The 26,213-nt window shown below is 48.8% G+C and overlaps 1 protein-coding gene across 1 annotated transcript in view; it reads right to left on the bottom strand.

The window, feature by feature from the left end:
• Positions 1 to 3,745: 3,745 nt before the first annotated feature.
• WNT3A (Wnt family member 3A) overlaps positions 3,746 to 26,213 on the bottom strand; it is an 89,320-nt gene continuing 66,852 nt past the window's right edge. The window contains exons 3-4 of the mRNA XM_006030073.1: positions 8,607 to 8,872; positions 3,746 to 4,233 (exon numbers count right to left, since the gene is read on the bottom strand). Coding sequence (XP_006030135.1) covers positions 3,754 to 4,233; positions 8,607 to 8,872 — 746 coding nt within the window. The 3' untranslated portion in view covers positions 3,746 to 3,753. The remainder of the gene's footprint in view (positions 4,234 to 8,606; positions 8,873 to 26,213) is intronic.

Consider the following 26,213-nt stretch of genomic DNA (forward strand, 5'->3'; position numbering starts at 1 on the left):
TGGGCCAGGGTTGAACAGGACTCATTGTATCTGTCTGTATAGCTCCAGTAAATCTTGGATCGATAGCAGCATTATAGAGAAAAAAAAAAAGGATTCTGTATTTTTGTTCTTTCTCGTGGGTGTTTTTGTTACATCGGTGTTTCTTGGATTGATCTACTTTTCCCCCTGTTATTGGCACACAGACCTTTGTGGCACCAATCTTTTGCATCCAGGACACAATTGGTTACACACATGAGGCAAGGGGACCGTACTGTGTTTTATTAAAGTTGCGCTGGAGAGTTCACATTTGTCACCGGCGGGAGGTGAACGATGCCGGGTCTTTTGTCTTCGGCGCGTTCTCCTTACCGAATAAATAAAGGTGGAAAGGAAAGGCAACGTAAATGGGAATATTGTTTAAGAGGATGAGTCTTCTTAGCACTTCAACTGCTCTCCAGACAGTTTCTCTCCTTGGGGCCGATAGAGGCCATAATTTACATTTTCCAAAAAGCAGTCTCTGATGCGCGGTACTTCGGCATTTGAAAGCCCAACAAAAAAGGTGTCGTAAGCTGGATTCCTCAAATCAATGGCTGCTTTGGAAAATGAAGCCCCAAATGACTTGGATAAGGTTCTTGATAGGTTGGATCAATTTTAGGGCTAACGTTAGACCTTAAGAATAACTCGTTCCCAGGCCTATACTTACACGGCCTCTCTGTCCTCCCCCTCCCCATAGGCATGGAGACTCAGAGCCGGGGCTAGACCCTCCAAATGCATTTGGGTCCATTAAACAAAGATGTGGGTGTTTTTTCATTGAATTTCATGGGTGATAATTGGCCCCGCTCCCCTTCCTAGCAATGCTAGAATGGGAGATGAATGAGTCCATCGTAAAAATGAAGATGTTGAAAAAATCACACGTGGGCCTAGATTCAGATCTGTTGATCTGCGTGGACGGGCCCAAGAGGTGGGATGCTTGAACCCAGGACTGGCTGATGTAGCTTGAGGTTCATCTCCATGGCAGACTGCTACTTTTCTTGACATACCTGCCATGACCCAGGCTTTTCTCTGTACTTCCTAAGCGTAAAGCAACTACTCACATGGGGCTTGATTCTGATCTGCCCTGGACCACTGCAAGTTAGGAAGAAGATTACTGAAGTTACGAGGGTGCTGGGGTAGTGGTGTGAGATCATAATTAGGCCTTCAAGCTCTTCCAGGGTACGCCCAGCCTCTTGAACACTAGTTTTGCAAGTCCCCTGAGCAGGACTAGATGCCTCACTATGAAGTATAATGGCTAAATTCTCTGCTGGTATCACCCCACAGAAGTCAATGGAAGTAGGCTTAGCAGCAAATTTGAGCTATCATTGTCTATGTTCGTTAACTATATACACTTGCGTCCTGTGCTACTTAGGGTCTCGTACAATTCTCAGGAGTGCAGCAATCAAGCTCTTTCTAGAAAAGTGTTCAGGTACGTGACTAACATCTTCTCCATGCGAGTCCTACCACTGAATCGTGGTCTTCAACAATTGCCTTCATTTCTCCATACCCGCCCTTTTCCAGCTTAAGAAACCTGACACATGGATTTCTAAAATACTTGGGTGATATCTTCCTTTTTTAAAGCAAGCACTTGAATAGCTGTAACCTCAGCCATTTCTCTCAGCAACGGCTTCATTCTCTATTCATCTTTTTTTTCTTTTGTTCTCTCTCTCCTTGCCTAAGCAGAAGTCACCCTAGCATCAGACAGCTTGGGGGGGAACCTGGAGAGAACTGGCTCCATCAATTGACTCCTAGGCACAGTCCTGAGCTGCTCCAACCTAAGAGTTATCCCAGGGGATGCCGTAACTCAAATGCATCCCCTTTGAGGCACTGCTCCAACTCTACTTTGTTCTGCTGGGGTTAGGCTCTGTTCCTTGCCTCTCCTGAATGCTGCCTGCTCATCTGCTCTGGTTTCAGGGTATAAGCAGATAGGGGAAGGAGGAATGAGTGGTATTTCTTCCCTATGCAAGTTGGTAGTCACAGGCTTGCCCATGGTCAAGTTCATGGAAAGAGTCCGAAGAGCTCTCTAAAATCCCCATTTCTCGAGGGTGAAAATAAAAATAGTGGTCTATTTCTCATCATGGAAGCCCAAGATGAAGGGAAGAGGAGGAAGGAGACAAAGGAGGTAAGAGATAACCACACCGTGACTCTATGCCTGATTGACCACTCGCTCAGAGCAACATATGCCAGGCGTAACTCAAACGTGGTTGATTTACACTGCTACGAAGCCTAGCATGGATGAGTGGAGATGCAGGCCTAAGAACCCATCGCTCCAAGTGAAGCCCTGATTACCCTACAGCAAGTTAGATGTTACTGTAAACGGGTGACCCTAATAAGTACAGCAGCTTGAAACACATGCACGGGAAGGGAGTCACAGAACCGAGATTGCAATAGCAGAAAGGCGGCAGCTTTGCACAGAGGGCACAGATCTAAACTCTGCTCCCAGTCTGGGCTGGTTCAGTTCCCAGGTTTTGATCCAGCCTGGGACAGAGACGGGTACCAAATGCCAGAACGGCATTTGGATCCAAACCGAGCCAGAGTCTGATGCTGTTCCAAGTTGGGGGTTTGGTTCAGGGCCGTGTCTAGGTAACAGATGACAAATCGTCCTTCAGGACCGTATTCCTGACAAGCTTCTGCTCTAAGGACTGCAATAAGGAAGCTTGAGTGAGCTCGATGGAGAAGATGAAATGAACTAAGTGCACTTTCACTTTCCAGCGGTAATTACATTGTGTTTTAAGCAGAAGGGGAGGGGAAAACTTTTCCCATTTTTCCCTTTACCACGATGGTCTGGGATGCAAGGAGACACGATCACCTGGATCATCGCCAGCAAATGCTCTACCTCCATCCAGAGGCCTGCAGTGCCTGGCATGGCTCATTGGGAGTCTTCTTGCTGCATTGCTATGTCACAACCCGCGGCTGGGACACTGTCTCTGGTCGTGTGAGTTGGGGGAGAAAAGAGCCATTTCTGTCCCAGTGGCCATGCACATCCTACGTCCTCTTCGTGACCCACTCCAGGCACTGAGCGTTTATACACGGCGTATGTGTGCGAATCGCATCCTACAGCACGTGCAATACAGGAGTGTCAGTGGGCCCTCTGTAGAGATCCAGCCGTAGTCTTGCTCTCGCTCCGCAGAAGCACTATATGCATCGCTTCGTGCTATGGCATATCTGGCAGAAGCCACTATGTTAAAAAGTCCATGCTAATAGCTTGTCCATGCTATAGCACTAAAAAATGTTTGCAGACTTCTCCTGTTCCCAGGAGAAGGAGAAGGAGGATTTTTTAAATTAATGAATCAACCCTTTTTAAATTTATTTTTGCCACTCATTTTATACACAGCATCTTGGCATTGGGGATTTCTAATATAGCCTCTCTCCTGGTTAGGAAAGGCAGTATTTAGGAAAATGCGAGTCTTTCAAAGGGCACTTAATACCATGAGTTGCTCCTGCAAAAGGGAAGGGAGAAGCAGACTCATGTTCTTGCTAATGATCTTCTTCTCAGCTCCATGTTGTTGGCTAGTTAAAGAAATCACAGTCTCCTACAGGAGGGATAATCTGGGCACAACCATTTTGTTACCTGCAGGTAGATCTTGGGAAAGCCAAGAAGTCATTAGACCTATTCTATCCAACCAGTTTTAGCCTTTTTATTCTTTTAATATAAAAAAGTAGCGCTCTCTCACATACGCAACCTCGGAAGATGTAGGCTCTAGTCTGTTCCTCCATGGGGAGCCTGCAGAGAGACGTCCGGCTTTATTTGCACGTGTGGACATCGTAGACTCGTATGCATTCCTGACAACGGACATAGCAACACCAGTGGAAGATACAGTGGCACTTCTCTTTCCTTTTCTCAGTCCTCGTGTTGTGCCCGCGGCCGCAGCACAACAGGTCGCATCCATCTATCCCGTGGGAGGTGACGTTGCAGATCCGATCGCGGGTCCCAAAGGAGCCGGTCTCAGGGTTAGGCTCACAAAAGTTCGGTGAGTTCTCATAGTAAACCAGGTCTTTCTCAGTTGGGGCCTTGAAAAAGTTGTATTTGGGCCTCAGCGTCTCCACCCAGCCACGGGATTCCCGGTGCTTCTCCACGACCATTTCAGAAGCGCTGTCGTACTTGTCCTTGAGATAGTCACCAATGACCCTGAAGTCTGGTTGGGACCACCAGCACGTCTTCACTTCACAGCTGCCCGACAGCCCGTGACATTTGCACTTGAGATGCATGAGTTCAATAATAGACTGGAAAGAGAAGGTGGGGGGGGAAAGGAAGAGGGAAACTATTATGACACTGTTATTTCTCCAACATTTCTCATCCTAAAGAACCCCAGTGAGTGAGATAGACCCTTAAGCTGCTGTGAAATAGAGCTGCATTAATGTAGCTCAGGGGCGGGCAATTATTTCGGGCGGAGGGCCGCTTACTGAGTTTTGGCAAGCCATTGAGGGCTGCATGACAGGCAGCCAGGGGCAGATAAATATTAATTTTCTAAATTTTTTAGGGACCCCGCAGGCCAGATAGAAAGGTCTGGTGGGCTGCATCCAGCCCACGGGCCGCATTTTGCCTACCCCTGATGTAGCTACATCACATATAGACGCCTTATGCATCTGGCTCCATCATGTGTCGTGTCATCCCATGTCAAACCTGGCAGAAAAGCCAAGTCTCCCAATATACAGAGGGGTTTCACTGCTGGATGAAGTCCCTCCTATATAGGAGTGTGGAAACATCTCCAGAACTGCATTCGCTCCAAATGTTCCCTTCACCCAGGAGTGATAGGCGGCAGTTTAGTTGCTTGTTATACATCTGCTGGGACATTACTAATGGCTTTGGTAGCACGGGAACTTACAGAGACTTTTCTGCAAGAACTTGAGAGTCTGATGCGCCACCTGCCCACAGAGTTGCTGGATTTTCCCTTTCCTATGAATGGCTTTTTAATAGTGGTCAGCCAAAATGGCCAAGAAATTGGGACAGGACATAAAGAAGTTGTTTGTTGTCTGAAGCCATAGAGAAAATGCCGAGGTACTGTGACTATTAAACCTGGGATTTGGTTTAGGTGCCCACGATAACACTCCCTTTTCTTTCCAGAAAGAGAGGCTCAAGTCAAGGAAGAGTATCGCCAACTGAATCATCGGCTATTTCCTGCTGCACCCTTTGCGTTTTCTCCGAGGGCTTTCGAGGATGCTGAGCAGGTCAAACCTTGACGGCTGAGAGCACAACCACAGCGCTGTCTACGTTTTCTCACCAGCCTCATAATAGCGAGCATTTTCTTTAAAATCACATCTCCCAGTCAGGGGAAATGGTGCAAATCTCAACTTTTCTTAAAAAAAAAAAAAGTCTAGCTCTCACCTTCCTGGTTGCTAAAGATGCAGAAACCAGAAGGTAAATAAAAGGGACCCAAATTGGCACTGATATTTTTTAAAGCAATATCTTTTTCTGAGTTTTAAACCAATCTTTTGATTGTAGAAGCCTGGTTCCTGATTTTTGAATCCTTCAAGCTGGAATATCTCCATTTGTCAGGGGCCGAGCTATGAGATGGAAAGGGTGAAATTCATCCTTGGTTGATATGATAGCTGTGGCCATACGTTTCAATAAGAGTCCTGCTGCCTTTATCTATGGATGAGGTCGGTCCACAGATTTCAAAGGCACTTAGGCGAGAGAGAGCCTTATGCAACCGTACTCAATAAGCTGCGTTTCAGACGGATCAGCAAATTTCTGGGTGCATGAACAGACTAGCTCCAGTCTGCGTCTAAAAGCTATGCCATGAATCAGCACCTATAGTGCGTGATCAATGTTTTCCAGGTGGTTTTTCTTTGTGATTGAGGTAGCATCACTCACTGCTAAGGAGGTTGTAATTAGCTCCGAGAGAACCACAAAGTGTCTGCTTTATATAATAATGCTGTTCTTAATCAAAGCTTTCGGTCTGGAGACTGGAATTCTTATGGGAACTGGCTTGAAACATCTCCGGCGGCTCATTTTTAGCTGGAAATACTTGAACATGGAGACTAGGTACACTCACCAAATGAGTGTTGGCGTGGTGAGAATGGAAAGCATAAGCTGTTTATGGAACAAAAGGATTTTGCTGCCAAGGTGTGGTATCTACTCTGTACCCTGTGATATTTGTAAAGGGCCTAAAACCAGTTGAGAGTCTCAACGTTAGACCTACAACGAGTCTGAATTGTACCTATTGAGCTCTAAACAGTATTTTTCCATTGACGCTCATTATAAAGCAAAACGCACCTTTTCATCCTACCCAGCTCTAGTCTTCATCCCTATAACCCGTTACCATTGGAAGTGCTGGGTAACTCGCGGTACCCGTGTTATTCTGGCCAGCTTTATAGCCATGTAACTATTTCTTTCCTCCTCCTCTGTTAGTTAGTGGTGGTTCCCTAACTTTGTGGAAGGACGGCATCTCTCCTTTTAAAAGAGCCGTGCTTCATGTCTAAAGCCACATCCTCCACCGGTGGCAGAATATCCCCAATGAGCTTCTTCGTGAAATGAGGAACTCCCCCTGAAGTTTTGGCCTGTCCTTGATGGTGGTCCATAGACTGGTGGAAATCCATAGTTTATCCACGTGTGCAGTCATACGTGTTTCTACATACATGAACAGGGTCTGCTCCTACTCCCATTGACATCAATGGCAACACAGGAGTAGAAACAGGCTAATCTATTTTGATTGTATTAGTCACTGGTACTTATCTTCTATATAGGATAAGCAATAAGGTCATGTTTTGTGAGGGGAGGCATCAGGACGTGACTCCTGTAGAGGCTGCTGGAACAGTTGACTCTAAGCCAAGAATGCTTCCTAGACTGAGCCTCTTGGAATAGGCCAAATCTTAGAAAATTAGGGTTGGAGGGGACCCCAGGAGGTCACATCTACTCCAGCCCCCTGCTCAAGGCAGGACCAGCCCCAACTACACCATCCCAGCCAAGGCTTTGTCGAGCCAGGTCTTAAAAACCTCCAAGGACCTCACCACCTCACCACCTCTCTGGGTAACCTGCTCCAGGGCTTCACCAGCCTCTTAGTGAGAAAGATTTTCCTAATATCTCACCTAAATTTCCCTTGCGGCAACTTGAACCCAGAAAGGCCACAGTGCAATCTGGCGGTGGCATGGTTGGTAATGAGCTGTTTTCCCTTTGGGAAACACCAGCACTGGGAGCAAATGTGGGTCTACTGGGGCCTGAAGAGACACAGAAAAGCCTCTGTGAGCATAGAAAGTCTTGGGGCCATGGATTTTTTATCCTGGATTTTTTATCCATGGATTTTTTATCCTGAGTTTGGGTGCTTCCTTCAGAGCCAGGGAGGTTAACACCCACACAGTGACCTAGAGGCTGAGATCCAGACTCTAATCTACCTCTTAATCATCTAGGTGGATTTAAGTACCTAAATGCAATCCTATTCCACTCTGCTTCAGTCCCAGAAAAAAACACTTAAGAGGCAAGGCGGGTGGGTCCTCCTCCTCTTTGCTGCTTTTTGTGACATAATCCTAAGGCTCAAATGATGGCATGCTGTGTCAGATAGGATCACACTTAGGCACCGCTTAGATGGCTAAGAGGTGGCATACAACCTGGCCTTAAAGCTCTGATCTACAACAGGGTGTTGGCACCGTGACACTCGGCATCGCAGCCCTCGACTGTTAGGCACAAGGCAGGGCAGTGAGTGGCGTCTGAGGCTCCCTACACAATGCAGGGGGAGAATTAGGTTAGACACACAAAAAACAACCTGCTGAAACCAGCAAGCAGCAAATGCCATCATTTGTCTTGAATCCTCTGGGGACTTTGGGGGCTTCTTTCCAACACAGAACAGGGGTTGCCTCATCTTTTCAAACACAGCCAGAAGAGGCAATGCTGCTGCAGCCCCTCTCCCTGCCATTATACACTCACTAGGGGGTATATAAGACCTATCTTCAACTCCAAGCTTGCCTTGAGGGGGTCTAAAACCATCTCTTGCATCTCCTAGGAAGGTGGCTTTGATCTCCTCAAGCAGAGGAGGGCCTTCATGATGGGTCTCCTACACCCTTGGTGGGGGGCAGCCCTGCCTGCTCCTCCTTGTGCCTGGCTTGGGCTTGTGGGCATACTATGAGGGTATCTACTCGATTGGGCTCTGTAAGGTGGCTGGTGGAGCCATGTCTTGACCTGTAGATCCTGATCGAGCTTAGGTACAAGAGAGGTGCCTGCCAGGAGCGAGGCACTTCTAGGCAGGTGAGCTTTAATCACCTGAGGAAGTTAAGCATGGAAAACGGAGGTGCCTACAGGTTGTGGGTGCCTTCGGGGCTAGACAGCACTGTGCGGGGGTTTTCCTGGCTGCAGTTTTGAATGTAGATGCCTAACTTTCACCTAAGCCCATCTTTAGGCATCTTTGGTGGATCTTAACCTCCGTCCCCATGCTATGGCAAACCCATATCCCCCGTGGACAGGCAGAGATGGGGTCCCATCACACCCATGCACTGGACAACGTGTTATCCTTGGGATCGGTACCCCCCGATTTATTAGTGAAACCAGTCTCCTACAGTGCTGAGCCCAGGTATGCACTGGAGTTTCCTCCCACCATCTGTAAGGGTTTTAAGAGGCTACAAAATGCCTTTTAGGGTTGCAATAAATGAAAAGCAAACGGCCTTACAGTTCTCCCAGCTTCGTTGTTGTGTCTGTTCATGGCTGACCGAGCGTCTGGCCTGTTCTCCCGGGCGTCCGCGAACTCCCGAGACACCATGCTTCCAAACTCCACGTCCTCGCTGCAACCTCCCCATTTCCAGCCTTCACCGGGGGGCCCTTTGTGGCGGGTGTCGCAGCCACAGATGGTGGCCGAGCCCTCAGCACAGGACCGGGTCACGGCGAAGGCCACGCCAGCGGAGGCAATGGCGTGGACGAAGGCCGACTCCCTGGTAGCTGTGGAGGAGAGAAGCAGGGAAGGATCTGTCACTCAGAGGGGGATGTGACTGACCTGTCCCAATACAGGAAAGCCTCCTTCTGCCTGTAGTGCTACTCGTATGAAGTCCTGTAGCAGGGCATTTCCGGCTCTAGAAGACACTGTGGGTAAGAGCTAGATTGAATTCAAAGTCCTTATTCAGGCTTCACCCAATGAATTTAAGATTTGGCCATAGCAACATAAAAAGCCACAGGGAGCTCTGCCATTGTCCGAGTCCCGATATCCAGCACGGATTCAGGTACATACGGGCTGGGCCCTGACCTCCTCTCCTCTGGAAGGGGAGACCTCCTTCTGTTGCCATGCGCTGCAATTTTTGGGTGCAACCCAGGCCAGATAAGCCACACACTTTTCAGATCCCTGTTACTGGTGATGGCTGGGAAAAAGTCCTGGTCAACAGGCGCTCCAGCACGCTTCTTTCCTACTCATGGAAACCAAGGGCTGTTCTCCTCAGCCATCCTAAATCCACATCTTCCTGCCAACTTGACTGAGCCACAAGGATGCTCTATACATCGCATCTTATGTCTGTCTTATATGTTTGCCCAAATCCTGTGCTGGGAGCTGAGATTGGGGGGAGGGGGGGGAGTTTTCTGCCTCCCCTTCAGCGGCGAATGCAAAGGAAACTACTTTTAACTCTGGGCCGGGCAACTCCAAAGAGTTCATGATCATGAGGCATGGTCCCTACCTCTCATCCTTTAGGCTCTTGAGCAAGAATTAGAGCTGGCTGGGGAATGAGCCACTTTCTAGGCGACTGATTCACTTTCCAGGTGGCAAAATTTGTTTCCATTCCACGTGGGAAATGAAACTTTTGGAGCTTTCTGGTGGAGCAGAACTGTATAATATATGTGTGTGTGTGTGTGTGTGTATACATATATACATATATATGTGTGTGTGTATATATGTATACACACACACACACACACACACACACACACACACATATATATATATATATATATATATGTTTAGTTTCTCATCTGGGTCTTTCTGTCTGAAAATGCCGGAAAGGCTCTGAAGTGGCTCTCAAAAATGGCTCCACTGAGACCGATACAACCCCGCAAAGCGGTCTGGCTTGGGACAGCATTTTTTTTTTGCCGAAAGAAGCCTTTCATCATCAGAAGTGAGCAATGAAGATGATAAAGGTGCTGGAATGCAAACCACACGAGGAAAGCTTGAGAGAATGAGGTGTGTTTAGCTTGGAGACGAGGAGATGAAGCGGGGACATGATAGCAGTTTTTCACATTTTTGAAAGGCTGCCATAGAGAAGAGGAAGAATGACTGTTCTCCCCTGCCACGGAGAGCAGGGCAGGAGGCAATGAGTTTAAATTGCAGCAAAGTGGTTTTAGATTATATCACAGAAAATAAACTGTCTCACTGTAAAAAACATAGGAGGATAGAAAAAAACTGCCCGGAGAAGCTGTGGACTCTCATTGCTTGGAGATTTTCAAGAAGAGGCTGGATGGGCATGTGTCTGGGATGGTTTATGCTTCATTTTTGCAGGGGGTTGGACTAGATGACCTGTGAAGTCCCTTCTTACCTATGATACTAGGGTCAAAATTGTTCCAGTGAGTTCTAATTGCAGCCAAAAGGGAAATATGGAAAGATTGCAATAAAGCGTACCCTTGAACCAATTGTACCTTGAACAGCCCTAGTGAGCTGTTTCTTTGTCTATGGCCTTCAAATCATTCAGATACACTTTGGGGGCACTCATACATCTTTGATAACCAGGATCCATAGAGATAATGGACCAGAATGACACAAGCTAGACCCATTGACTTCAACAAGCTTATGCCATGCTGGCATCAGCTAATAATCTCTCCATAATTTTATTCCAGTCATTTTTGCACTGCATTTTTATGCCCAGTCTGGGCCCTTTTTTTGCTCATAAGAGGAATGTATCACTTACAACTCTAAGCTATAGGAGGAGCAGGTTTAACAAGCTTAGTCCAACACCCAAATGTTCTCTGGATAAAAAACATTGCTAGGTGCTAGACAGCCTGCCCCATCTAGACTGAACGTTGGAGCCAGGATCTGCGCTGCCCTGCTTCCCTTTGGGAAAGCTACCAAACTACAATATATGCAAATGAAGGAAAATGCATGAAACTACAAGCAGAAGCTATGAGCAATGTCCTGGAACATAATGTCAGCGAGGTTAGTAAGTCGTTCTCAGGGGTTGAGCCAAACGAATGTCTCCAGAGCCTCAAGTGGGACTTTTAGGCACTATTTAGGTGCTGAAGTCCAAGGCTGTGATCCTGAAAACCTCCACTTGGCTACTGCCTAACCCAAGAGGTGCCTTAACTTCATGGGGATTGTGGTTGGTGATGTGAATATTCTCCCGGTGCCTGAAAGCTGTCCTGGGATCCAGAAACCAGGCGTTCCTGCAGCAAAGTTCCCTGAACAGCTAAATCTGGTGGACATCTCAAAGCTTGCATAATGCACACCATCAGGACAGAGCCCTTTCTAACATGCAGTGGTGACCACTTTCTTTGGAGAACGCATCTTGAGGAGTGTGGTGCTCAGTGGTTAAAGCACTTGCCCAGGAGGTGGGACACCTGGATGCTAACCCTGTCTCAATGTGAGAGGGGATTGATGCTTACAGTGTCTCATCGTGCAGGAAGATGCCCTAATCATCATGTGACATAAGAATATAGAAGTGCCATTTACTGGGTCAGACTAGTCCATCCTACCCAGGGTATTCAATGTTTGGATGCATCATAGGGGCAGAATGACATTTTCTGTTTTGTTCACAATTCCCTTCTTAATAATCCCTAGTATTTTCTTTGACTTTTTGATGGCTGAGCATTACGCTGATGTGTTTAATGAACTCCCAGATCTCTTTCCTGTGTGGGAACAGTTAATGTAGAGCCCATCACAGCGTAGGTCTCGTTTGGGTTACTTTTGCCCCGGTGCATCACTTTATCCGTCTATGTTGAATTTCCTCTCCTCTGCTCTTTAGTTTCCCTTTCACTTAATAGTTAGTGCCAGATCCTTCTGGGCAGCGGTGCTCCCAATCTCTTCTGTAAGACGGAGCATGGCTCTGAGTAGCTTAGAGGTTAAAGCATCTACGTGGAGGAAGGGGGGGAAACGTGGGTTGGAAGTCTAAATGTCACACAGCACTTCTCTGGGAAGATCCCAAAGAGCTTTGTAGCTTGCGTTGTGTGGCGACCACCCAGTCCCCTTGGAAATGCAGCCATCTCTGGGGTGGAACACAGGAAGTGTTTAACAGGAAGCAATGTGGTCCTGGAAACAAGGACCTGTACCGCGAACTCCTCTTGTCCCAGCCGAGTGCTTCAAACACCTGTTATGGAATCAGGCTCCTTCTTGCTCGCTCTTTTTCTGCCCTGTTAAATCTGGATTTCTTTTCTGCACGATGACACAGATGCAGCAGGTTAAGTGGAGTGTCCCTCCCCAGCCTACCCCAGACCCAGTGTATAGGGCATGATTCTGGGAAGGGGGAGATGTGCATTTGGACTTCCTAGGGTGGTTGGTATTGAACTCGGGCTTCCTACTTTTTGGGCAAGTGCTCCAACTAGGATGTGCTATGGAAGGGGAGCAGCATCACCCTCTGCTCCCTTTGGCTTTGCTCTAGGAAAAAACCCCTCGTTCCTACTGAAATTTTAGAGATCGTGGTTCTATGCGAGCAGGTTAGTCATGCTCTGAGAACAACCAGCGGATCAAGCCCTGTGCATTGGTTTCTCCGGGCAGAGGGAAACCAAGTTCCTGGATGCTGACTGGCTTTAGGGCCTACTCAGCCCTGTCCAAGAAAAGCACCTCTGAATAGAGGCAGAAGTAAAACTTTCAAGCACTAAGGGACCTTAAAGACACAACCTGCAGTGCCTAGGGAGGTTAGGTGGCAGCTAGACAGGGGTCCCTAAGACCACAGCTTTGGACTTAGATACTTGAATTCCACCTGAGTTGCCAAATCCCTTCCTTATTGGAGTCAGCCCTTATAGAAACTTCCACATGAGGCTTTTTATTGTTCTTAATAACTTCAGATTTAACACAGCGCTTCTGCATCTCCAAAAGCAATCTTCAGGCTGTATATTTAGGGATCACTCCCATGCCTACACAATGCAGGCATGTTTGGGGTGGAACACAGCCACGCTTTGCAGCATGAGACTGGAAGTAAATGGCACTATGTTCAGTTGTCACTACCAGGGATTTCAGGTAGGCAGAATGTAGCCTGCAGTCTAGCTCAGGGCCCCGAGGCTAAAAATCCAACTCTGGAGAAAGCTGCCAGTTGATCCCTGAAAAACAACAAATAATTAGGAGCCAAAACTCAAGGTAGAAGTGATATCTTTTATTAGACCAGCTAGATTTTTGCAAAAAAATTAAATACATTCTTTAATTGCAAGCTTTCAGGCACAAGCACCCTTCTTCAGGCATAGGAGAAAAGATTGCAAATATTCTCCTGGGTAGAAATGAAAGTTCAAGAGAGTTGAAGGTGTGGTCAAATCTCCTGTTTGGAACAGCTCGTTTTATAAGCAGATTAGGCTCAGAGAAAAGAACAAGAGATTTGACCATACCTGCAACTCTCCTATGAAATATGAACTTTCATTTCTACCCAGGAGAACCCATACAATCTTTTCTCCAATGCCTGAAGAAGGGTGCTTGTGCCTGAAAGCTTGCAATTAAAGACATTATTTTGGGGTTTTTTTTGCAAAAATCTAGTCAGTCTAATAAAAGAGATCACCTCTACCACGAGTCCTGATTAATTTTGCCTGTAGGCCAATACAGCTAAAACCTGGATACCTAATGAATAATTAGGGCATTGGGATTACATCTTTCACCCCTAACTTCAAGCTGGGGCACGGGGCTCAGTTGTGACGCAGATGGAAGAGCACCATCAGGTGAATCACTTCCTGCAGCCAGGCTGAGGACGAGGCCCTTTCCCTGATTACTAAGCAGCCCTGACCCTGTCGAGCTGTGGAGATCTCACCAGGTCATAGCCCCAGGCAGCCTGGCTGCAGGAATGGAGAAGGAGTGGATAGAGATGCAGATAAGCAGAAGGAAAGCATGCACTTGTAATGGAAATGAGGGGTTATTAAGGTGCCATATAAAAATGCAAGAGACTTTGCAGAGATAAGAGAAGAGTGCAATGTATTTGTCAGGGAGTCTCATTCCTCCCTGGGTGGTTCTGGAAACAGGCCACAGGCATCTCCTTATGACTTGAAGGGAGCTTCTGGGGAGTGCGATGGGAGGCTCCGGGGGCTGATCATTTCAACCACACTGTCTCAGGCAATGCAAGGTCACCGTGCGTCTGGCTCCAGCACATTAAGCTCGCATGCTGCCTCTGATGACAGTCAAGATTTTAGAAGGGACAAGGTGGTTTTGGCCTGCTGAAAAATGCTTGCATGCCCCCTCTTTAAGTGAGCTGATCATTGGCAGGTGCATGCTCGTGCACTCTGAATATCAAGCTGCTTCAAGCTGTCTCACCAGGGTACCTCTGCAATTGAAATTGCTAGCCGCTTGGCCGTCATTTCTTGACGTTCCCTCTCATCGCGCTTTGTAGCTGCATATCCCTTCTCCCTGGCATTGGACATACCTGAGTGTATCTTACTTGATGTCAGAAACCATGCAGGAAGTCAGAGGTGTGTGGGCCAGTGGGGGAAGCGATGGTATCAGCCAGGAGAACTGAGAAGTGGGGAGTCATGAGACTTGAGATTTCATTTCCCAACTTCCTACAGGAGTGTGGCCCAGGCCCTTCATTTCTCTGGGCCGTCGCTTCCTTATGCATAACGCCCTTATCTCACAGGAAGATTGCATTGCTATCTGCACTGTCTTTGTCTTAGGTAGAGGATGCAAAGTCTTTCTTACAGTTCAGTGTTAATTGGTGGGGCAGGAAACTGGACGTTCCCTCCTGCCCTGTTTCGTGGCATCTTCCCCGCCTAGTACATACCTGACCATATCTGAAGCATATCAAGAGCCACAGACATGTGGGCTATTATGCTATGTGGGTACTGAAGCTATCGTTGCCTCCTCATTTCTCCTGTGCTCGGCCAGACAGTGGTGGTGAGATACCTGGGGGCTACCGAGTGCCTCTGCTTAGTGGCCTGGACGCTTCGAAGATCTGGCCCTGAACTCTTGCTGGAGGGTGCGTGCTTTCATCCAGCCCATGGCACTGGACTCAACCCAGGGGGAATGGTGAAGTGTAATAGTCCGTGGGGAACAAGAAGTCCATTCAGATGGCCTCTTCTCTATTTAAAGTCAACGAATCAATACATTTCAAGCAGGATTTCCTCAAGACGTGTCTGAGGAAGGGAAATCTGGGCCTGAAAACTTGCCCAACATCTCTCTCAACCATACAGTGAATCCAAGAAAAGATACCGCCAAGAAATCCTAACCTCTCCATCTAATAGCCTTTAGCTGAGACAAATCCAGGCAATCACAAATAGACCCAGGAGCAGTCAGGCATCCAAAATGGCTCTTGGACTGGATTGTAGGTGCTGGCATCTGGATCTGGAAAACCCCAGCTCAGCTGCTGCTTAATCCCAGAGATGCCAAAACTCCCTGTTTGACATTAAATTTCCCCAGGGGCTTAGAGCCGTACCTCTGGGCAGGCCCAGAACTGGCCCAGTCTTGACAGCTTGGTTGCTTGGGACCCAGGAACGGGGTGCTCCTCCAGCTCTCTTCCCTGACCGGCTGGATGCGGGAGCTGCCCTCCCAGCACGCCCGGCATGCACCGCTGGGGTCAGGCCCCACACAAAGTGCATGCATGGTTGCTGCTTTCTCTCAAGCCAAAGGGCTCTGAGGCGGTTCCTGCATGGTGCTTAATGTGAAATCCTCAGAGGTGAACTGGCATTTTCCTGGAAATGCTGCAACCACTAGGCGAGCCCCTCTTGTGGTCTCTTTCCCTGGCTTAAGGCATCTCAAATTCCTTTCTGCCCAGCGATACGGTTTCCAAAAAAAGGGTAAAGAGTCCCCCCCCACCGCCGCCATCCCTCCCACCCCTAGAAGAGGCTGCAGAGTGGAGGTGAGGGCATTCTCATGGGAGAAGTGGGTGTGAACCCCCTCGGGCATATAGGGGAAATGAGATTTGGGCTCCCATTTCCTGGGAAAGTGCTTTAACCGCAGGGTGAGGCTTGCCCGGTTTCTTGGAAAGCAAGATGCAGGCATCAATCTTCAGGGGAGGGTTGCAAGCAGATCAAGATGCCTCCCCTCAGTGTTCGGTGCAGGCACCCAGGTCCCAGAGAGGCCCTCTGAGCTGAGAGCTTCTTGTTGGCTCAGGGGGCTGGCTGCCGTAGGGGCACTTCACTCTGCCTGCTCGCCGCACAAGGGTCTGGATCCCACCGTGGGCATTGGGGGCTGAAACAATGGGCATCGCCCCCCCTATCAGGACTTTACTGGGTCCAACCTGAGCTTTGAGACTGCAATGGGCCAGGGGCATCTCACCCACCCCATGCCAGAAGATCTCCAGTGAGGCTGTTCCAGACTCGTCCCTGGCACCGGCTCATGAACCCTTCGCGTGTCTGAGAGCAAGCAATGGGGATGAGCCTGGAGTCACACACTGGGTGAACTTCCAGTTGTGGAGGGTGTCAGTGGATGCCGGGGGGGGGGACCTGGCTAGGACATGCTGAATCCCTGAGACTTGCCCCGGTGGTGGGATAGACAAACCCCAAGTCTTCTTGATGGGTAGTTGACTTTAATGCTTTTAGCAAATGTCACCTCCCCAGTCCATCTTGATTTAGGGTCTTCAAGGATGAGCAAAGCTATGGCATCCTATGGCAAGGTGTTGTGATGGTCGATAAGCCTCGCCCTTAAAAATTTGGCTCTATATGTGTAGTCTAAAGGTGTCAAACTTCACCATCCATCCATAAGATCTTGTTTTGCCTTTATCTGCTAGACAGCAGAGCCCTCTCCTCTCAGAAATCTCCCCATGCAATTCCTTGGTGTCTGTGAGTAAACCACCCTTCACCTTCTCTTGAATACAGCCATCAGATGGAGGCCCATCTGCCTTCCTCTATCAGGCTCGCATTGCTCTGCAAGCTTTTTGCATTAGGTCTTCGCTGTTTTTCAAGTGTAGACATGAGGACCGGATGCAGAAGCGGGGTCCCGAGGTGCTGGGCAATGCTCGGAAAGACAAGGAAAGGAAACTCCCTGCCCCATATCAATCCCAGTACAGGTTTGGACAAGATGGGACGAGTGGAGGAGACAAACAACAGGAGGATGAGTGAACAACAATGCAAGCAAATTAGCATACAATACACCCGTGTCTCAACTCATTGCATCCAGAGCTACCCGTTCTGGGCTGAGTTTGAACCTGTCATCTAGGATTTATAGAAAACTGTTGGCAGTAGAAGAGGAAGGACTGTCCGGTGGTTAAAGTGTTAGCTTTGAAATTTGAAGACCTGGAAACAGTTCTCGGCTCTACAACAGGCTTCCTGTGTGATAATCAGGGATCCTGGTTTTCTCTGATTTAAAAAAAAAAAAAAAAATCCCCAATTTTCGGTTACAAAAAAGTTACCCCCAAGTCCACCTTTTTCCATGATTAAAATGAAACGCCACTAATATATCAATAGGCTGTATATGATGGTTTGGATAGGGATGGTCCTGCCTCAGGTGGGTGGGCGCACTAGAGGACCGCTGGAGGTCCCTTTCTGCCCCACTTCTCTACGAAATCTATAACAGCAGTTGGACCCATGTGAAACTTGGTCCAGGCTAAAGCATCCTCACTTGCCTAGTAAAGGACCTGCTGCTTTCATTGTGCTGAGCACAACCACAGGCCAGTTACCAATGAGGTAGAAGAGGGCATTGCACTAGGGAGGATGCTCAGGGCTCCATGTGTGAAAATCCCTGCAAGAGGAGAAGGATTAACTACCATAGGCTGTGAGGACAGCATCACATCCGGATCTGGGACAGAGCCCACCTGTCTGGGTTTGTAGCTATATGAGCTAAGGATAATCAAAGCCCTTTGGCCGATCACTGCAGGGCCCAGCAAGCTGACTCCCTCCCTCCTCCTCGTGTACAGAAAATGGCACAGCTAAGCTCTGCCTGGAGCTCCTCTGGCCCTGATGGGACCATGCCTTCAAAACCCAACAGGGAAGTGCATACATTGCCCGAACCTGAAAAGTATTTAGGTGCATGAAGGCAATTAGGTGCCTAAATGCCTTGTGGATAAGGTCTTAGTGCCCACACTAGAAACACTGATTGACTTGCTCTCTTTCCCTCCTGTTCAGTGGTTGGTCTCTGTTAAAGTCATCTCTTCTGGAAGATATGTGGAAGATAAAGCTCTCACAAACTATGGGGATGGGTCATCTGCAATCCCTTTCCTCAGGAGAGTCCTAAAGCCCCACAGAGCTGGAAGGGAGAGAGCAGGGTACGAGGCATGGGCTTAGATAGATGGAGATAGGATGAGACAGACAAACTGGGGTTACACCAAGGAGGAATTTAACCCAGACGGCTTATAATAAACACTTTGTGCCAAATCCAGCTCTGCTTTAGATATAAGTGGCATTTAGATGGCTAACTTTAGATGTGCAAGTGATATTTTGCCTAGGAAGAAGGAAACCTGTTTTCCAGCCCCCCACAAGTGGATTTGAACCTGTATTACCATCAGCAAAGTTGGCTAAACCACCAGGCCATAAGTGCCCTGGGCAGTTACCCCTCCTACTGCACTTGCCCCACTGGACAGCCAAGAGGGAAATAATTATGGGGTCAGCAGGTAAAGGATCTAGGTGAGATGGGCACTGCCCTACAAGAGAAGGTCTCTTGGGTTTCGGCCTCTGCTCCTATGTTGTTTCTGCCTCGTGCATTTAAAGACCAGGAGATAAAATGGAGAGACTGCAGGGAGGCATAGCTGCTATCCCAGTGGGGATCCAGCATCGCCCCGCTTCAAAGTTGTGGAGGGGGGAAGGAGGATCTACTTCCCATATAAGTGGCACCACACGCTGTTCACACTAGGTGCATAAGTGCTACTTGCCTGCCTAAAGGAAAGCTAGATGCGGGCCCCGAGGCTGGATCACCACCAGGGTTACAATGAAGTGGGAAGTGAGGAAACAAGCCAATATTTTGTTTCCAACGTTTCCAGTATTTTCCCCACAGGCAAAGTCTGCCTCGCTGACGCCCTGACACCTCCTTCTTACATGGGAACGACTTTTTGCTGCCCTCCAGCACTTGGCTGCTCCTTCGTGGTGCTCATGGAGATATCAGCCAGTGGATGCCAAGGGCTTCCCTGTCTCTTGCAGCTTTCTGGGATGGTATCCATCTGAGCTTGGTGCCGGGCCAACATTTAATCGCTCCGATTGCCAAGCTATCTATCTCTGTGTCATCGCAAATCCTTTTAACATGGTTCCTGCCTCCTCCCTGCCCCCAGGAAAAATATGTTCTGGGCTCAGAGACTTGACCCATAACCTGATTTATTGCTGTTTGGTCCAATGATGAGAGCATCTAAAGAGCGTCAAGGCTTATCATTTCTGTCCCTTGCATGTCTTGACCTTGAGTACTACTGGGGCTCCTTGAAGGCAGCCAAAGCAGAGGGGCCAAGGGTTGAATGGCAGCATGGAGACCAAGCTACCCCCTCTACTCCTAAGGGTTGGGGTGAAGAAGGCGGCACGGCTCCAACTTGGTGGATAAGTGGAAGTCTTGAGCTCTTGTGGGTTAGCTCCGCTTAAAAAGGGACGGGTTAATCCAACCTCTCCAAAGATCCAGCTCTAGGTGCTCAGGTGACCTAATGCCCATGCTCTCCCTTAGCCCATCCTGCTTCCAACTCCCTCACGGGCAAACATTCAACCGTCTCCTACTTACAAATCGTTTTGCTTCTGGGTCAAGACTGAACAGGTCCGGTCAGCCTGGTTCTTGTTTGCATTTTGGCTGCCTGGTTTCCATACAGCCTAGTTTGTTATCATGGAAATAGGACCTGAGCCCTTCTATGCTGAGCTATTCCCATCACGGGGGGTTTCTCAGCTTTCTCCGCAGAAGAGGAAGAACAGCAATATTCCTGCATTGAGCTACGAGGCCCTTTCATTTCGGTTCAGCGAGGAAATGGCTGTGTGCTGTTAAAAAGCCTGATCTTGCTGAAGGTCACGCAAGCAAAACGGTCTTCCTGGAAAACCTCAAGGAAAACTTGCTGCCCCGTATGCCCAGGTGCTGCTCCCTTGACTCCAGGAGGCTAATTCCTCTGCAGCGTCATCATCCAAGGAAGCGCAGTCCCCGTCCGATGCTACAGATTAGGATTAAGTAGGAGGATCTAGGTTGTAGGTAATGAATGCCTCTCTGAGCAAATGCTCCCAAGTGGGGAGACTCCCATTAGAGTAGCTGGGACTTCATAGCGAGGTGGAGGTTCATCCCCTCCCTTGGGAAATCACCCCGATCCGGCCCTGGTGCATGGAGAGTTTGGCTTGGTCATTTTTCTGTGACCTGAAATCTTGCCTGAGAGATTTATCAGCCAATCCCCAAACTGACTCACTCGCGGCATGAAGTGGTTCGTCGATTGGAAGGAAAGCCTGATTTCCAGAAGCCTGCTTGTAACTACAGCGTTACGTGCTGGGCTGGGCGTGAGACTGCATCCTGCTCGAGCGAGCGCCCTGTTTTGCAAACAGCCACGTCAACTGCAGACAGGAGCTGATTCCACACCCTACGGCCCTAGAGGCTTTTTTGAGGCTTTTTTTTTTCCCTTTCCCCTTTTAAAAACCAGCCCCCTGCAAAGCGCACACAATCAGGGGGATATTAAGAACCAGCTAACCCAGCTTTTCCCTGTCTAAAACAGCTGGGCTTGGGTTCCCGTTGAGTTTTGGGCGAGTTCTTGTTTCCTCTGAACCCACGTGCTAGTAAGAACACATCCCCAGGAAGATGAAAGGACATGAAGAGACACTCGACCGGCTAGGCAGTGATTCAGTTTATTGGAGTAAAATGATTAAGTGGGCAGCTCATGCCAGGGAACATGAAGGGAACTGGGATAAGATGCAGTGTTGGAACGAATGAGGTAGGATTAAGGGAGCTGACAAGACACAGAAGGCCAAGTTCTTCCAAAACAGCTGAAAGGCTTTTGTTTTAACTGGGTAGAGAAGTCCTCCAAGCCCTATAGCCACGTTATGGATTCTGGATGTTCCCCGCGTTCAAATGGGTAGAGCCCGAAGCTTGCAAGTCCAGCAGAAATCAGCCGGCTCCGAGGCTGAGCTCTGCAATTCAAGTTTATCTGATTTTATGGAATGATGATGAGGTCAAGGCTGCTAATTAGCTGCCATCAAAACAACCAAGCAACTGCTGGTTAATCCCAGGTAAACTGAACCACAAGATGGGCAAACCAGTCGGACAGGGTTGGTATTTATTACCCAGTCCTGATCCCACTCTCCCTATCAATCAGTCCATCTGTACATTCATCTGTCTATCTATCTGTGCATGAGGCATTTTCACCTGCCACTTAGACTTGGCCGTGTTGGCAGCCCAGCCCTTCTGCAAGAAGAAAGGGGAGGTGGTGCTCCCCCATACCTTTCTGGACAGCCCCCGGTTGCAGCTGCACATTATTGCCCGCAGTCTCCTCTTTGGTGCACTGGGTTTGGACTTCTATGAGACAATGGGCATCTTCTCTATCCCATACCACGCAGCCGAGAGGACCGTGACCTGCTTGGCCGATTTCCTTCTGGGCCAGGACAAGGTGGGACCCAGGACCGCCGCCAGAACTGGCTCTCAGGGGTTAGCTCTCACGATGCCCTCCACCTCTGCTGGCTCCTGGTCTGGGCATGTTCACTTTTGTGTTTTGACACGCCACCTTACAACAGCCCGTGGTCCAGTTTGTGCCACACTAGGCCATCAAGGGAGCACTTTGCATGGTGGAAGATGCCCGAGTTGCCATAAAAGTGTGACCACAGGAGGCGTTTCAGGGAAAGGGGATTCACTTGCTGGTTATAATGGTGATTTTTGACTGATGAAAGTTTTGGCCCCAGCCCTTGGTGAAACTCTGTACTTTGCCCTTATGCCTTTTGGCTTCAACATCTTTTATAATACAGGTGCAAAAGGTCAAATTCTGTCTGTTGGGCTATCCATCTCTGTCGAACCACAGAGGACACACTTTCAATCTCACCCCCTTCAGCCCATGTCTCCAATCACCTTGCATCTTGTTTGCAGCCTTGATCGCCCATACTTTGCTCACCCCCAAACTCCACCAAATCCCCAGCCCCAAATTCCCCCAGGGCTTCAGTTCAGCATCCCTGTAATGTTTTCAACCGAGGCAGCCGCGTGCGTGCGGATGCTGTTCGCAGAGATACAGCGGGTCCATTGCAGCAGGCCGGACCCCTTCACTAAAGGGAGCTCAGGAGGTGAAGGGGAGTTTGCAAATCCTCCGGGGTGTGTTAGATAGGCAGGAAGGCTGAAGGATGAGAATGGTCCCTTCTGGCCGTACATTAAAACAACAAAACCCGGTGCTGTGTAAAACCCTTCTTCTGGTCAATAGGATAGCTGGGAAAAAAACACTGTACCCTCTGGTCAGGAGCAACATCCCCGAACAAAAGGATCGTCCTGGCCCACCTGAGAAAGGAATGTGGGGCTCCATCGAACTGGCCTGATCGTTTTTGACAGCCTCCCTCGACACCGCCTGGTTGGTATGGCAAATCGTCCTTATTACCTGCTGGGGTGAATGAATCCCCTTTTGTGCTGGCACTGTCACGCCGCATTAAGCGGACAATGGCCTGAGATATTTTATATGAAATTTGCCCTCACTAGTGATTAGCCAGGACCAAGTAAGTCATAGCAACCTAGAACTATGCATTGGCCGGGCCCCGTTGTCAGCCGAAAGGGAAATCCCTATTCAAATGGTTTAATAAAACAATCTAAAGGGCGTGTGAATCGTGAAAAGCATTTTCACTTTTCTCTTTAGCTTAATCTCATGGTCGCTGGGATATTGTGCTCAGAGCAGACCCCAGCAGGGTGCGGGCCAAGGTCCCCCATCAACTCTTTTTACAGCTCCCTTTTCTGCGAGTTAATGATATACCGGTGTGATTGCCTCCCGCAGCAAGAAGAAACACGCCTGGGATGAAAAGGATGGACCTCCTAACACATCCTAAATGGCAACAATTTCTCATCCAAAGGTCGCAGGTCGTAACCTGGATTTTGTGACACCACCCAGCCCCTTTTCAAAGCTCGGGCTTGCTTCAAGACCCGTACACGCACACACGCACCCCCGCCCCATACACACACATCCCCGCACACACGCAGGTCTCCACGTGAAGCATGATTTCAGTGTTCGCCAGCCACGTGACGGCTCAAGCTAGCTTCTGGACCTAGCCTAGAGTTCGCTGCCCTTGCTCCTTCCCCTGATCCGAACCACCCAGGTTGAAAGGCAGCAACCAGGGGATTCGACATGTCTTTCTCGGGAGCCTATTTAGAGAACTACCTTCTGCCCCCGTGAACGAGGCTGAATAGCCCAATTGGGCCCACGGGGTTTACTAGGGGCTGGGGAAGGAAGAGTCTGTCCCAAGCAGGAGTGAGTCCATCGGACTAGCCTGGGTCCTCCCTGCCCCAGCCCCAAGCCCCTTCCTTTGTGGGGTCTCCTACACATCCTATCCCCAATGCACGTAAGAGATGCTGCAGCTTTCGGGGCCTTTCCTGGGTTGCATTTAACTGCTTGCTTGCAGTCCCTCCCCACCAACTCCCTTTATGTTAGTCCCAAGCCCGAGCCCAGGAGCGGGGAAAGGCAGGGCGAGTGCTATGGGAGCCTCCGAAGGTTTTAGATAAAAGCCCCAATAGCTGCTGCATGTCCGTGCGTTACCTGCACGGAGGAGCCCTTTGAGTCTGCAAAAACAAGGCTGGAAATCCCCGAGGGAACAAGCTCTTTCATGAAACCTCCCCACAGCCTGGCTTCCAACGCTGGGGCTCAGAGGCACGTGGAAAGGAAAGATCAGGGGGAAATAAAGCAGCCGGCTTTTTCCAACCACCAGCAAAGTTTGGGCAAGGTCGGAGGCAGGAAGGTGCCTAGGTTTGGGGGGATTTGGGGTTGTTTTTTTTTGTAGTTAGGTGCTTTCCCGGGGTGCCTTTGGAAAGCCTCTGCTGAAGTTCAACCTGACAACTGGGGCTTGATGCAGAAGAAATTCTAGGGTGTATTTCAGGCTTGGGGACAGACTGGATGGTCCCGGCTGGCTATAAAGGCCTAAGTTATCCAGTATAGCTGGTGCATTCCCCAGGCACTCTTTGTAAAAAAAGAGGTTGAAATCAGCATTTGTTCCGCACCTCAGCGCTGCGCTTCCACTAATACTCTAAGCATCTAAGTCCCCTGGGGCAAGGAGTGTCTATTTGATTATGCATTTCTACAGCGCCGTGAATAATAAGGCCCTGATCTAAAGTACAACCGGGCCCTTAGTCTCTGGGGTGCCTGGGATGGGTGCTGGGGACAAGCCCAGAGTGGGCTCCCTGATGGCAGGATGGTTTTGGAGCATGCCAGCAGGCTTAGGGGAGGAGGGTTTGGGAGGGGTGTGCTTGGGCCCATCCTGGCCACCGTATATACCCACTATAACACAGATGTTTAGCAGCGAGAGAGCTGGGTCCGGTTGCAAAGAAGCATGCACGGATATTCATTGCTACAAAGCTGTGGAATCAATGTTCTGGTATTCGTGAGCTGTTTCAATAACTGTGCACAGCTGTTGCTCGGGAAGTAAATTTTGGGCAGACGGCACATCAGAAGTGCTTTGGGAAAGGCGCTGAGTGTATTCAGGGTCATCTGAATGCTGTTTGGCGTCCCTAAGTGCTCGCTGTGGCCTTCAGATTCACCAACCACAAGGTCTAGGGTTGAGTGGAGATGGGACGGCTCATGGTTGAGTCGCCAAGCCAGCGATGTAATGAGCAGCACATCTGGCTGCTTCTGGCTCCCAGCCGGAGCAACCGGGTACCATGTAGTCAACTGGTGGCAGCCCCCAGCATGAGTCAAAAGTGACGCCTATTCTTATATCTCCCAAGTCAAAGCAAGACACCTTCCTCACTCTGCTACCATGTCCCACACTCAGCCAGCACAGGAGGGAAAAATATCCTGTAACTTGGTTTTAGTTCTAGGCACAACTGAAGTCTTCCTTTGAATAAGGCACTCAATCTGTCCCCATCTTGTTCCCCATCTGTGAAATGCAGCATGATCATATAGCTCTCCTCCTGGACTACAGTTTGTTAGGGACAAGCCCAGTACTAAAGCAATGGAGACTATGCACCTCCCTAAAAGACAGGAATGGCAAAGACTCGAAGTACTAGTTTGGATATTTCAAAGCAGCGTGGATAGTGCACGAGCACCTGGTATGTTGGAAGATGTCCTTTCTTATATTCACTATAATGTAATAGCCTATATGAACTACAGCAACCAGAGAGCACAGATCATTTGCAGACAGAAAGAGGGAACTAATTTAGCTGAATACATTGCCAATCAGCTCTGTCTTCTACATCCACGCAGTGCTGCTCAAGGACTTTTGGGCCAGGGACAAGTTCTGCAAATGCCCTCCCCACACTTTAAAGGTAGTGAATTTAGCATCATGCTCACCTTCAGTGATTCTCCTATACTTTAAGCAAGAGGTATAGGGTCTTAGTATGGATTTAATGGGGGAAAAAACCCAAAAGCAGCCACAAAAATTCAAATCACGCTGCTGCAGAAGACACAGGTCACCATTTCTCTGTGCTTGCAGGTACTGTCCAGGACTTGGCCATGTGACTACTAGAGATGTCGGAGAGCCGTTGGCATCCATTTAAACCAAACCCAAACCAAAGCAACCAAAGTCTGTAATGTTTTAAGAGAGACTCCCTCACGCTCGCCAAACCTAGGAAGATACTTACTCAGCAGAAGATTAACAGTGGCAGGGAAAGGCACCCTTGCACATAACCTTGCATGTGAAATGCCTGCATTAACATTATAGCTAAGCCAAAAACAAGAAATCCCGGATGTAAAACAAGTCACAGCTTGGAGTCATGTAGCCCTGTGACCAGGATGAGGAGGACTGAGCTTCAGCCTTGGAGGTACTTGTAACGGCCGGGAGTGAGAGTCCTAACCGCAGTGACTTCAAACCCAGCGGCATGCTACCACCGACAATGTTTGCACAAAGCTATCTAGCTATTTATGGCTTGCCCAGACTGAATGCACTTGCTGTCGCTTTGCCCCTTATAGACTAACAAAATCAGAGATACGTAGCATAAGCCTTCGTGAGCCCAAGCTCGCTTCATCAGCTGTGCTTTCTAGACAATGCTTTCCTAATCCCTTGGCATTATTATTCACAGTGAGCGGATCTCACCAACCTTATGTCTCATCAGATGAAGTGAACTCGGGCTCACAAAAGCTTATACTATAAATCTCTGACTTAGCGAGTCTATCAGGTGCAGATCTTCTCTGCCTTCTGCGCGACTTCA

This window comes from Alligator sinensis, unplaced genomic scaffold (assembly GCF_000455745.1).
Source record: "Alligator sinensis unplaced genomic scaffold, ASM45574v1 scaffold1398_1, whole genome shotgun sequence".
In the NCBI taxonomy this organism is placed as follows: Eukaryota; Metazoa; Chordata; order Crocodylia; family Alligatoridae; genus Alligator; species Alligator sinensis.